This window comes from Penicillium psychrofluorescens (genome assembly GCF_964197705.1).
Source record: "Penicillium psychrofluorescens genome assembly, chromosome: 3".
Taxonomy (NCBI): domain Eukaryota; kingdom Fungi; phylum Ascomycota; class Eurotiomycetes; order Eurotiales; family Aspergillaceae; genus Penicillium; species Penicillium psychrofluorescens.
In genome coordinates this window covers 1,452,842-1,465,694 of record NC_133441.1, presented here as the reverse complement: position 1 = coordinate 1,465,694, position 12,853 = coordinate 1,452,842, and the positions used below count along the sequence as shown (strand labels likewise).

The 12,853-nt window shown below is 55.0% G+C and overlaps 5 protein-coding genes across 5 annotated transcripts; 3 read left to right on the top strand and 2 right to left on the bottom strand.

Annotated features, from left to right (window-relative positions):
* Window positions 1-140: 140 nt before the first annotated feature.
* On the bottom strand, window positions 141-1,666 carry PFLUO_LOCUS4681 (Serine/threonine-protein phosphatase 2A activator 1; the record flags this gene model as incomplete). Its single annotated transcript, XM_073782056.1, has 4 exons — window positions 141-420; window positions 516-583; window positions 633-984; window positions 1,035-1,666. 4 exons carry the CDS (start codon window positions 1,664-1,666, stop codon window positions 141-143), a joined length of 1,332 nt encoding a protein of 443 aa, XP_073638749.1.
* A 148-nt stretch (window positions 1,667-1,814) lies between these two features.
* Window positions 1,815-3,602, top strand: PFLUO_LOCUS4680 (uncharacterized protein; the record flags this gene model as incomplete). The annotated part of the gene is made up of 2 exons (XM_073782054.1): window positions 1,815-3,393; window positions 3,457-3,602. The coding sequence occupies 2 exons, from the start codon at window positions 1,815-1,817 to the stop codon at window positions 3,600-3,602; spliced, it is 1,725 nt and encodes a 574-aa protein (XP_073638748.1).
* A 1,177-nt stretch (window positions 3,603-4,779) lies between these two features.
* On the top strand, window positions 4,780-8,625 carry PFLUO_LOCUS4679 (uncharacterized protein; the record flags this gene model as incomplete). The annotated part of the gene is made up of 3 exons (XM_073782053.1): window positions 4,780-8,238; window positions 8,354-8,424; window positions 8,484-8,625. The coding sequence occupies 3 exons, from the start codon at window positions 4,780-4,782 to the stop codon at window positions 8,623-8,625; spliced, it is 3,672 nt and encodes a 1,223-aa protein (XP_073638747.1).
* Window positions 8,626-9,258: 633 nt separating this feature from the next.
* PFLUO_LOCUS4678 (Mitochondrial intermediate peptidase) lies at window positions 9,259-11,643 on the bottom strand (the record flags this gene model as incomplete). The annotated part of the gene is made up of 1 exon (XM_073782052.1): window positions 9,259-11,643. The coding sequence occupies one exon, from the start codon at window positions 11,641-11,643 to the stop codon at window positions 9,259-9,261; it is 2,385 nt and encodes a 794-aa protein (XP_073638746.1).
* Window positions 11,644-11,856: 213 nt separating this feature from the next.
* PFLUO_LOCUS4677 (uncharacterized protein) lies at window positions 11,857-12,728 on the top strand (the record flags this gene model as incomplete). The annotated part of the gene is made up of 3 exons (XM_073782051.1): window positions 11,857-11,883; window positions 11,950-12,042; window positions 12,096-12,728. 3 exons carry the CDS (start codon window positions 11,857-11,859, stop codon window positions 12,726-12,728), a joined length of 753 nt encoding a protein of 250 aa, XP_073638745.1.
* Window positions 12,729-12,853: the final 125 nt, after the last annotated feature.

The following is a 12,853-nucleotide window of genomic DNA, read 5'->3' as shown; positions in this document are numbered from 1 at the left end:
GCCCACTGTATCTACACAAGGGCACCTGCTGGTGGCCTCTACTTTTGTGAAACCCCTAATACTTGGGATTCCATATGATCACTGTTCATTGTATGTCGATTTACCCTGGCTTCGCCCAGGGAGCCTTGGTGTGAACCTCGTCACTGGATCCCGTGGGGGTTTGGGAAGATGCCCAGGGAGCTCTGGTAGGGGCCATGGGACCGGGAGGCATCCTTGAAGTATCTGGAATAGACGGCGGAATCCTTGATGTGCTGCCCGTTGCAGTGCCAGTCGGAACATCTCTTCTTGCGCCTGCCCATGGGGCTGCAGTTGCACCCATCGGCGGCGCCGATCCAATTCCAGGTCCTGCTGTAGCCCACGGGGCCTTGGTCCCAGATCCAGGCATAGGTCTGGCAGAAGTAGTCGAAGATGGACCGGCATCTGGTGCTACGGGTCGTGCCTGGGGACCGGATGTTGTATGGACAGTTGTTGGCGGAGCGACGGCGTTTGGATCTCGGTCAAAGCTGAAAAGGGACCCGAATGGGAAGTGTTGCACCACAGGGAATTTGGAAAGGACTTCTGCATTGTACATTTTGATCATGCCCTGGCCGGATATTAGAATCAATTCGATCACGAATGGGGGAAGATCAAACTTTGTTTATTTTGGCCCAGCCAGTTTGGATCCCAGAAATATCATAGAGCATGGGACTGTGTTCCCAGAAGGGGCCCTTCTTCACATCGTAGATGAACCCGATTGCCGAGAAGTACATGTTCGTCTTGCGTTCCCTCTCGACAGTACTGGCCTTCACGACATCGGATGCCTTGGGGGCATTTGGCAAAGACCCTTCTTCGGGAGTCAAGTCCGTGTCCGTTATAGCGGGTGCTAGTTGAGCAGCTCCAAAAATGTATGGGACGAAGGAATGGTCGTCCAACCCCCAGACACCGTGAGAACCAGCGGGCTCCAGGGTGTATGTTTTGATAAGTAACCGGACTAGCTCGAGGTACCTACGGCGATTGTCAGCAAAGCAATGAGAATCTGGTCAAGTGGAACGCACGGCTGGATCACTCCTATCACAATGGCTCTCTCTTCAACCCCGGACTCAGCTTTGGGGAACCCATTCAGCTTCCAGATTGCACCCAGGAAAGCCAAAAAGCTTAATTCATGACCAGTTCCATAGTCCAACCGTTGCCCGCTGCCCCAGCTGCCCAGAAAATATGCCTTCAACTCCGTCTCGGCCGTGGGGCCATCTGGATCGGACGATCGCATCTGCAATATTTCTGCGGGCAAGCACTCCTCCAGCAGATCTGATGCACGACTCTCCACAACCTCATACCACCGCCGGAAACTGATATTGCCAAACCGACGCGGGCCGGTATCAGGTGGAACCTCGTCGATAATATCTTCCAGCTTCGAGAGCAGCCGTTGGAGCTGTCGCACCCGCGCCGAGAATTGTACAGCTTCGCTATTCAAGGGCCATGTTTGCGTCGTGCTGTCGGGGAGCTTCGCCGGGAACATAGATCGGTTTAGTTGTAGAATAAAGGTCATGATGTCTGTGTATGCTTTCGAGGTCAGAAAGGCCGATGCATCCTGCGACTCGTGGATCTTCTTGCTAGGCTCGACAAAGGCAAGCCGCGATGAAGAGTCTACGGTCGCTAGGACGCGGACAGTAGGGCCTTCTGTATTCATGGTGGGGATTATTGTGAGGTGTGGAAGAGACAAAGTGTTGTTGGAGGAAAAGTAGCTCTTAGATAAGGCGGGTCGATGATGATGTTATGCCCCACGACTTACTTTCTTTCTTTGCCTCCGCAACGCGTCCGGAAACCACAACACAACCATGGCGCCAGCCAGGACGAGGAGGATGCGTCACTCCACCAACAATTCCCTCGATGTTCTCAACAACAAGATTAATACGCGCTCCATGGACACCAGGCGGAGTACAGATAACTACGCTATCCCCTTAAGCTCAGAGCGACGGCAACTAAGATCTCGGAAGAGCGAACCTGCCCCGGCAACAACCACCAACGCCATCGAAGAGACAGACCAACAGCCGACGGAGACCGAGCTACGTCTTAGCCAGCAGCATACTGAGAAAGACGAGGAATACTTCGAGGCGCAAGAGCATGGGCTTATCGACGAGGAAGAAAACAATGAAATAGGTGTGGAGCCGATAGATGCGTCGGAGCTGCGCGCTGGAGCTGAGGAAACTCCAGACGAGCAAGTGAACGAGGTATCCGATGGGGAGAACGGGGAAGATGACGAAATGGACTCAAGCTCGGAATCAAGCTCAGAAGCCGAGAAACCCCCGGTTGGAGCATCTGGGCAGTCGGCTCCACCATCTGCTCAACTGGAAACTCCACGACAAAGTGTCGAGGTTGTTGTCCCTCGGTCGACCCGTAGCACCCGCCAGGAAGACAGGGGAAACGCCAAACCCGATTGGCGTGACGAACTGGGCCTCCGTGATCCCTCCAGCAGCGAGAGCGCAGAAGACGAACCCAGCCAAGCTTCTGCAGCTGACCCTCCTCGCAACCAACCAGATGAGGGTGCAGAATCTTACGTGGTTCGTGCTGAACGGCGGTTGAGCCGTAGAACTCGCTCTGGGCGGCGTGTTCATGTCCCCGAAACGTTACAGATAACTCAAGCGACCAATGACGGAGAAGAGAGCAGTGACGACCTTGACAACGACTATGATAATGATGCAGACCTGGACGAATGGCTGAGTGAGGTCACTGAAGGGACCCCATTGGAACCATCATGGAATATCGTGCTCGCGACTAGAGAAGACCTGCGTTTACATCGCCCCAGGAACAAGCTTCAAGCGCTAAAAGACTCTCTGAAACTGGTCTCCGAGTTACGCAAGGACTACGACAAGCCGAGCCAGAATGCCGAGGGCCTCAATTTGCAGTCTTGTCACAACCTGAGGGAAGCCCTCAAAACGATCAGGGTTCGGCTCTTCGACAAAGCATCCTTCGGACCCCAAAGCAATCGTGGCAGTCGTGTCATAAACCAGTTCGAAGCCGTTGTGGTCCCCAGCATGATCAATCTGGTGCTGAGCTGCTTCAAAGCTTACCGGACTGTCGGCCAGCCTGTCTACCACGAGCTCTGCAGTGTGCTAGAACTTCTTCAAGAAACTTGTGACCAGATTTCCAAACGGCGCAGTCTAGGGCACCCTCCTGGCCTTCGCGCTCGATCCAGCAAGCTTCTCCGTCCCTTGAAGCGCATCATGGATGCGCTTCTAGATCAGGATAGCAGCAAGCCCAGCACACCTGTGGAGAGGCAGGGGATCATAGACGTGGACGATGCCGACGGCCTCGATGGCTGGGATGCGGCTCTCCAATTACAGGAACCTTGGGACCCTCGGGAACTCAATCACCTTTTTGACGGGTTCCGACATTTCTCTGCGCAAGGCTTCTCTGGTAGGTATCCTTTTCCTTGCTTAGAATCTCCTTTTCTATCAACTGACACTAATCAATCTCCAGGTCTTGGACTGTGCATCCAGGTCTTACGCCATCGGGGACATCTTTTCCCTCGGCGGACTCTGACCGACCTTGTAGCCAAGGCTCAGGAAGTCCGGCGCAAATGCGAGAGACACCGGCGCGCTGAGGGATGGATCGCCAGCCTGTAACTGTCTCTCTTGTTGTCTCCACCTGGGCACTTTTTTTTTTTTTTCTTCTCCGGCGTCTCTTCCGGTTGATTCTTTTTCTGGATTCCCTTGGCGCAGTAGTGATGCGTAATACCCCTTCAGCGATTGATTTTTCTTTTCTTTGACTGCGCGGCAGTATTGAGTTCGGGTGCGGCTCGCGAACCATGGATGGGGTTGGTTTTGTCAACAACGCGGTCAAATGCATCCATCTCTACAATAGGTTTAGCATCCTTTCATGTCGAAGTTTTACTCACTCCGAGTATGAAGCATTAGGCCAAAAGAATCCTGGCTCCATTGATGTAGATCCAGTTCTCCGTACAGATAGTTCCTAGATCTTTTTTGGTTACTGAACCACATTGAATATCTCCAACAACAACAACAACACAACAACGACAGCAACAGCAACATCTAACCGCTATCCAACAGCAGCAATTATAGATGTAATAACCCGACTTGGGCTGGCCCATTGGAGTATACACCAGGAAGGCACTAACGAACTCACTAATGGACGATCCCTCCCTGTCCCTCCTCCACCGCTTTCTGCCATTCCCGCGTTCTTTCTCCTTTTCCCTCTTTTTCCCTTTGCACTGACCACCTCCAAGTGGCTTCTGCTAATTATCGTTCCCGCCCTCATTGTCCGGGTTGATTGCCAAAGCTCCCATCGCCGAGGATCAATCTTCGACGACCGCGCCCCTCGTCAAGCAGGTTGCCCCTGAACCTGCCCGTGTTTGCGCTGCGCTGCCCGTGAGTCCGCCCTCATTTATTTCCACACTTCAAATTGGGCATTTTGGGCATTTTTCCTGTCCTTGGTGGCAGTACTATGCTGCTGCTTTTGTTTTGTTGCAGCTTCTGCAGCCACGTTTTCCCGCGTGGGCGGGTGCAGCTTGATGTTGGAATGTCGCACAGACAGCTCCGTGGACTAGCGGAACATGTTTGCGCATATGGCCTTGATACTTCATCGGGGCCGAAGTCGCATCGCTACTTGAAGAATCTATATCCAGAAGTGTTTAATTTCGTTGTATCGCTTCGAGGCTAACAAGCTTTCCCACTAGACCCCTTTTCCGCACCGCTGCCCGCGCACGTCGCTCGTCCCGCAAGCTCCCTCTCAACAGCCTACCTTTCTTTCGTGAATATATAATTCTTAATTCAATTGTCCACCATGGCATCCACCGACGAACCGGTTCCTGTTCCCTCCGACGTTGACGCCAAAGATGCGCCGCCCGCTACTCCGGTCGACTCGACTGTCCTCTCCGGGAGCGAGGATGTGAGCCAGTCCAGTCCGGAGGCCTCCAAGGAGAATACCCAGGCCCTCCCTGCAAAGACAGACCCGAGTGCAAATGCTGCCTCCAAGCGCCCGACCTCCAGCACTACGACTACTACAAAGCGGCCCACCTCGTCGACTACCGCGTCCAAGACCACGGCCTCCACCGCGCGCGGCGCGACTAGCTCGAGCACTCTGAATAAGCCTCCCACGCGTCCTACGACCACCTCGGCTACTCGTAAACCGTTGAGCACCCCAACCACTTCGTCACACCGCTCTCGTGCGTCGATCAGCAGCTCCGCCGATGAGAAACGGTCGATGCCCAGCTCAGGAGATGAGAAGAAGGGAATCTCAAGCACGGCGAAGCGCATGTCGATGGCCGGCACCGCCTCTACTCGGACTCCGCTGAAGTCTACGACTTCGTCTACAGCCGACCGCAGAGCGAGTGTTGCTCCTAAGCCTGCAACTACCACTTCGCGCGCCGCTACCTCTACCAGCAAGCCCGTCGGTAAATTGACATCTGCGACGATACCCAGCAGCCGAACGGCCCCGTCGACCACCACCGCCGCCAGTCGCACTGCTACTCGCCCGACTTCAACCACCACCACCACGGCGAGGTCTGCTGTGTCCTCAGCAACGGACCCCAAGAAGCGTGTGAGCTCTGCCGTTGGCTCTACGCGCAGCCCTGCAGACTCAGAGAAGTTGCAATCGCTCCAGACCAAGCTCACAGAGAGCGAAGAGACTGTGGCCAGCCTCAAAGCCGAATTGGAGACGGTCAACGAAAAGCTCAGCCAGCTGTCTGTCTCGGCGGAGGACACCAAGGATGCTGGTGACCTGGAAGCTATTAAAGCCGAGCACGCTGCTGAGCTTAAGAAATTGACGTCTAGCCATGCTGAGGAACTGCAGTCCCTGCAGGTGCGACTGGAGGAGGCTGAGGTTCAGCGAAAGGATCTGGAAGAAAAGTCCCAGAAGGAGCTGGAGGACGCCAAGCAATCTGCCTCTGAGCACGGTGACAGCAAAACGGCTGCCCTGCTGGATGAACTCAAGGAGACGCACAAGACTCAACTGGAGAACCTTGAGAAGGAGCTTACTGAGTACAAGGCCTCCGCTTCGACGTCCGAGGAACAGTTCAACACTTTGAAGGCGGAGCTCGAATCTCAGAAGACCAGCATGGAGGAAGACAAGGCTATGGCTCTTGACAATCTGGAGCGAGAGCTCAAGGGTCGCGACCAGGTTATCGACAACCTCAACGCGGAGATGAATAAGTTGAGCGCTGTCAAGGAGCAAGAACTCCGTGTGGCCGAAGATGCCTTGAAACAGACCATTTCTGGTCTCGAAGAAAAAGTAGCGTCGATCGAGGCGAAACTTGCCGAGGCTGAATCTGGTGCAGGTGAGAAGCTGCAGGGAGAGCTTCAAGAGGCCCGCGACGCGGCCACCCAAGAATTGGCCAACAAGGTAAAGGAGCTGGAGTCGAGTCATCAAGTTTCTATTGCCAATCTCCAGGCCGAGCACGACACCGCTCTGAGCAGCCTCTCCACTTCTCACGCGGAAGAGCTGGCACTCGCCAAGGCTGCCGCGGAAACAACTGGAACTGAGCACTCGCAGCAGCTCAAGGAGCTTCAGGAGGCACTGGATTCATCCAACGCGGCTGCGCAGAAGGGCCATGAAGACGCCGCCGCTGACCTGAAGGCCGCGCACGATGCGGAGTTGAGTGCTCTTCAAGAAAAACTCAATGCCTCTGAGAAGTCTCTGGACGAAACCCGACAAGCCCTGGAGGATGGCAATGCCTCCGCCCAAGAGGTTGCCGTTCAAGAAATCGAAGCTCTTCGCCAGAAGGTCGAGGCCCTAGAGTCGCAGGTGTCTTCCGGAGCTGGAGAAATCCAAGCTCTTCAGGAAGGAGTTCACAGCAAGCACAAGGAAGCCCAGGAGTTACACCGCAGTCTGAAAGACCTCGAGGGCATAACCCAGACCAAGGATGCGCAGCAGGGGAGCAAGCTGAAGGCCTTTGAGGAAAAGGCGGCCGAGGCGACTCGACTTCTGGAAGAACACAGGGCTCGGGCCTCTACTGCCTCTGAGAGCCACGCCAAGGATTTGGAGGATCTGAAGACCTCTCACGCCGCCGAGCTGGAGAATGTCAAGACCCAGGCTTCAGGCTCCCACGAGAGTGCCCTGGGTGAGCTTCAGTCGAAGCACGACGAATTGCTCGCCAAGTACGGGGAACTCGAGTCCAGCCAAGCCGATCGCGTCGCTGCTCTCGAAGCGGAACTTGCCTCTCACAGCGAATCTCGGGACAGGGAAACCGCCGCCCTTCAGAAGCAGCTCGAGGAGACCCAGGCCAAATTCCAGGCTGAACTTGAAGCCTTGCAATCCTCCAGGACCGCCGATGCCGAAGTGCGTGAGAAGGAGGCCGCAGCTCTCCAGAAGGAGGTCGAAGAAACCAAGGCTAAACTGCAAGCTGAATTGGAAGCCTCGCAGGCCTCTAAATCGGCGGATGCTGATGCTGAAGCCGAGCACGCGAGGGCCATTGAAGAGCTCCTCACAGTCCAGGAAGCGAAACTGTCGGCTCTGAGGGAGGATATTGAGGCATCGCACAAATCCACGCTTGAGGATCTTCAGAAGTCTCACCAGGGCGCGCTAGCCGATGTGCACGAGCAGCTCGCCCAGGCCAAGACCAGCGCTGCCGATACTTCAAAGGTTGATGCATTGAATGCTACAATTGCAGATCTTGAGCAAAAGCTGGCAGATTCAGAGCACTCCCATGTCGCGGTGCAAGAGTCGGCTACGTCTGCTTCTCGGGATCTCGAGGGCAAGCACGCTGAGGAGATGATGAAGATCCAGACCGAGCTCTCGAAACTCACAGCTGAGCGTGCGGAGCTGGTGGAGAAACACCAGGCGGCTGAGGCTCAGATCGAAGAACTTCACAAGTCCATTGCCACGTCGACCGGCGATAAGTCGGATCTGGAGTCCGTCCAGAGGCAACTGTCTGCAGCCCAGGAGGAGCATGCTGCGCTCAGAGAGAAACACTCTGCCGCCAGTGAAGAACTCGAAGACTTCCGCTCCCGGACCAAGACGATGGAAGAGAAACTGGATGCCGGCGAACGGGACTTGAACGACCAGATCGACAAGAACATGCAGCTCCTCAACCAACTGGGCGACGTCGACTCCGCCATTTCAGCCAGCCGCCGTCGCGTGCGCGAGCTGGAGGCTGAACTGGCAGCGCTGAAGCCGGACGAGCAGAAGGGCGCCTCGGGAGGACTGGGTGCCAGCCGATGGGCAGCAGATGAGGGCAACGAGCAAGCTGAAGGGGGTCCAGCCGCAGCGGAAGGTGAGGACCTCGGTCCATCCATTGAGGGAACGGTGGGAAATCCCCGTTTGACTTCTTCATCCTGCTAGATATTATTGGTGTCTCTCTATGTGATGAATGAGTCTGCCTTTTGTCCAGTGCGCTAACTCGTGTATTTTCTTTCTGCAGATGGCCAGCATTCAGGAACAGCTTAAACATATTCGCGCTGCAAACGATGATTGGTACGACGAGCATCGCAAGTAAGTTCTCTCGAGATTGTCTCGCCTACTACAGGATATATGCTAATTCCTTGCTCCAGACTTATCGGTGAACTCGCCCAAATCTCAAGGCGAAACACCCCCGATCCCCGGAGTAGCCTCTCATCAACGCCCCATCTTGAAACTGCTCTCTCGGTGCAAGGCTCAGAAAGCAGTCACAGCCGCCCTGACGAGGCCCGATAGCTCTGAGCCACTCTTGTCATGATGGCGTTGTTGTGTCTGTTCAGTGAAACTGTGCCCCCACCGTTGTATCATATCGGGGGCTCAGCATGAATCTCCTTTGTTGTTACTTTTTGCTTTTTTTCGTTTTTTGCTTTCGTTGTTTTGATTGATACTCCAACTCGGCTGTATGTGTAATAAGATGCAGGATACCCTGTTTTACTTTCTGTCGGGTTTTTCTCTTTTTTTTTCCCTTTTTTCTCTGATTATATTCATTTCTCAAGCCCGTTGATGAGTGAGTGAGGAAGATTGGACTCGTCCCATGTCCGTGGTGTATGTAATTAGCTGTTGTATGAACCAACATCATGGGAAGCTTTTCTGAAGTTTTTGGAATCAAAGGCATGACGCACACCCCCTTTTCTCTTACCCCAACTAAAACAAAACAGCCCATTGCGATTCGACCTCACATATCTCATGAACCCTCTCGCTTAACTATCAATCCACGCCCAGAATTTCGGCCGTCTGGCTCACTTGCGCTATACCTCCATGCAGACGGATGGCAGGACCAGATCGTATCTTTCATTTCTAGTCTATTCAATAATTTACAGGGTTGTAGATCAAGTAGTATGTCGTGGATATCACAAAACAAAATCCAGATCACCCACTCATTCCATCACGACCAAGTCCCCATCGACCAACCTCACGCATTGCCTCATCTCCTCCCTCCGCCAGCCGCCCGTCCTTATTAGAGGGGTTCTCACTCCCTAACACCCCCGCAACGCAGCGCCAGCCATTGCGTCCGCCGCCCCAGCGCAGGACTTCGTTTTTATATCTTTCGCCCGCGGCGCGATCAACGGATGCCCGACCAGATAGGAAGACGTCCTGCCAGAGCTTGTTTGCAATGGCGCGGTCGAAGATGTAGCTGTAATATGTGGCTCCATACCCATACAGATGGCCGAAGAAGCCTTGCCAGGAGGTTCGGGGCCGGATGTTGTCCGGATCGGGCAGGCTGGAGTATTGAGAGAAGACTTGGTGGTAGATGTCTGTTGTGTCAATGCCGTTGGCGGTGGCCTCCACGGGCATGGAGTGGTAGGCCTGGTCGACAAGAGCCATGAGGATTTGGGATTCGTTCTCAACAGCACCGTAGATGGAACCATGGGCTGTACGGTCCAGCGCCATGCTGCGCATCATGCTCTCGGAAAGAGGCTCGTCTGTCTGCCAGTGTCGTGCATACAGGGACAGCACCTCGGGTGCCGTTGCAAAGCTCTCCATTAGCACGGATGGCAGCTCGGCAAAGTCGGTGGAGCACCGCGTCCCGGAGATAGATTGCAAAGGCGTCTGTCCCAGGACCGAATGGACAGCGTGACCCATTTCGTGGAAGAGGGTGCGCACGCTCTGTTCGCTTAAGAGAGTTGGACGACCGGAGCCATTCGTCAGAGGTTCTTGGAAGTCGCAGACCAAAGCTATTGTGGGCAGCTGACGCAGAGTCTGGGTCTGTGGATCCATCGCAGTCGCCATGCCGTCATTCGGATGTGCGGACTGGCCTATCGATGCGGACTCCGCGATCTCTTCGGCGGAGATGTCGCGCGAGCAGCGCAGAGTAAAATGAGCCGGGTTCGGGTGTTTACTTGGGCGAGAAAATAGATCACAGTAGATAACCGCGATGTGCTGCTCTGCCTCATCGACGACATCCAACCGGCGAACATCGGGATGCCAGGTCTCACCGGGAGCCGTCTCCTGAGGAACAAGACGAACGCCGTACAGACGATCGAACAGCCGCGAAAGCCCCTGCATGACAGTGCCCAATGAAAAGAATTCGGGAACAATGCTCAACTGGCGAGACCGGCGGGACTGCGAATATTCCATCACACGCTTGTGCACGTAGTACGCGTGGTCCCACGGCTGGAGGGGACCACCTTTCAGATCTTGCAGCTGAGATAGTTCCTCACGGACGGGCCCGCGGTTGCTTCCTACAAGCGATGTCAAGAAGTTCGACACCGCTTCGGGCGTCTTGGCCATCTTGTCGCTGAGGGTCATGTGCGCGAAGCTGTTGTAGCCCGACAACTGTGCCAGCTCCGCTCGCTTCATCATAAGTTGCTCCAGTCGCTGAACCTGGCGCGTGCTCGATGTTCTAGTCGCCAGATAGACGTCCTTCCGGACTTCCTCGTCACGAACAGACCGGAGCACAAGCCGAGGGACAATCCCCATTGTCGGCACAGGGGCCTTGTTGTTCCATTTCTTGATTTTTTGAACCAGCATGGGATCCAGACCTTGCAGGCTGTTGGCGCTGAAAGTGACCTGGGATTTCGCAGGTTCTGCGCCGTTGAAAAACTCGGATCCAATCTGGCTTATATCATTTGATAGGTTCACAAATCGCTGTCTCTCGGCTGGCGGCATGTGAATCGCAGAGTTTGAGAAGTCTTTAATCAAGATCTGCGCCACAATCTTCTCGGCTTCGGTCCAGTGTGAAACCACCTCGGGATTGGCCGCGGCCTTGCTGAGCTGGTCATGGAGACCGGTAGTGGTGTTGAGGACATTCATATATTCGAACATGAGCGCGTACGCCTGCGTCGCGGCCTCTTGGATCTGCGGGTCGGGATGAATCGTGCGAATAAAGTCCGACAGATCAATGACACGACACAGTAGATCGCTGAGTCGGTCCAAATCCCTTGCCATGGCCCGGTATTCCTCCAAAGTCGACGCTTCGAGCACCTTGGCTACAATGGCCTGACATTTTTGCAGCGAGATATTCGCGAACACTCTGAATCCCTCGGGGCTTGTCAAGTACTGGTTCTGAACCAACCCTGCCCGTCGGGGGGCTATCGCGCTCCGTTGTTGAGAGAACTCTTTCCAGAAAGGCTGCGAATCGAACACGCGTCGTATCGTAGCATCATCCACGTTCTTTTTCGGAGAACTGGTATCTACCGGGGGGTATTGGAAGGGCGTCCGGGGAGTCGGCGACGCGGCGGTCTCAAAAGCACGGGATTGCAGTTGCTGCAGACATTTGCGACAGGTCCAAGGCCTGCGCCGTAGAGGTAACATGGTAAATAATAAACAGAAGAGGCGTCTAAATGCAAATCAAAAGAGAGAGAGAAAGGGGAACAGAAACACAAGACAAGACCAGGGCGGGCGATGACGGAGTTTTCGAGCCGAAGAATTCCCGTGCTTGGCAGACTTCCCTCTCGCTCTCTCTTCTTCACCTCAACTACTCAACCTCACCTCTCTCACCCTCTCCCCCTCCATTCTGCTCCCAGGATGTCGTTTCGCCCGATGTTTCAGCAGGTATGTCTGTTCTACTTGCCATTCGTGTTGATGTCCTTGCAATTGATCCCATACTGACGCGCACAGCGGGCTGTGGCTCCAATCGCAGCCACCCTCCTCGCTGGAGGCATCGCCCTGTATCCCAGGCAGACGGCCTACGCAGAGCAGCCTCGCGACTTGGTACGTCAATCACACGGATCTCTCCGCCCACAGCCCCCTAACACACAATACAGAGGAAACCCATCTACGACGACATCCCAGCCGACATTCCTGAACCCTCCAAACCCGCTCCTCCAGCTTCCAAGCCGCTCATCTCCTGGCCCACAACGGAGCCTTCTTCCTCATCTTCGCCAACCCCCACAGACATCCTGGCCGCCCAAATCCGGCAAGCCCGGCTCTTCCTGTACGACCACTCCCTCGCCGCGGAGAACAGCTTCAACGACTTCCTGTCTCGCGCCTTGAACATTGAGAATGCCTTCACCAACACGGTCGCTTCGCTCGCACCCTCTCCTGAGTCTGGTGAGCGCTTGCTCCCGGGCGGCGTCTACGTCGTCGTGGCTGCCATGGCTGGCTCGATCGTCTCCCGCAACCGGGGTATCCTCCTCCGCACCGCGTCCCCTCTCGCCTTTGGCACCGTTGCCGCCTGGTCTCTGCTTCCGGTGACTATGCGGAATATCTCTGATCTAGCATGGGAGTACGAGAAGAAGGTCCCGGCCGTTGCCGAGCAGCACATTGCCCTGCGGGAGCGGGCGGAGCACATCTGGTACACGGGCATTGCGCACAGTAGCATAGCCCGCCAGAGGATGGAGGAGAAGATCGGTGAGGCTCGGAAGAAGCTGGAGGAGGCTGTGAGCAAGGGCCACTAGCTTTGTGTCGGTTGGCTATAAGAGGCACCTGTGTTTGCATATGTACGTTTAGACCTCGTAGATCCGAAGACATAATCCGGACTATTTCCTTTGTTAGAAAAAAAAATCCTTTATCATTGGCTGTC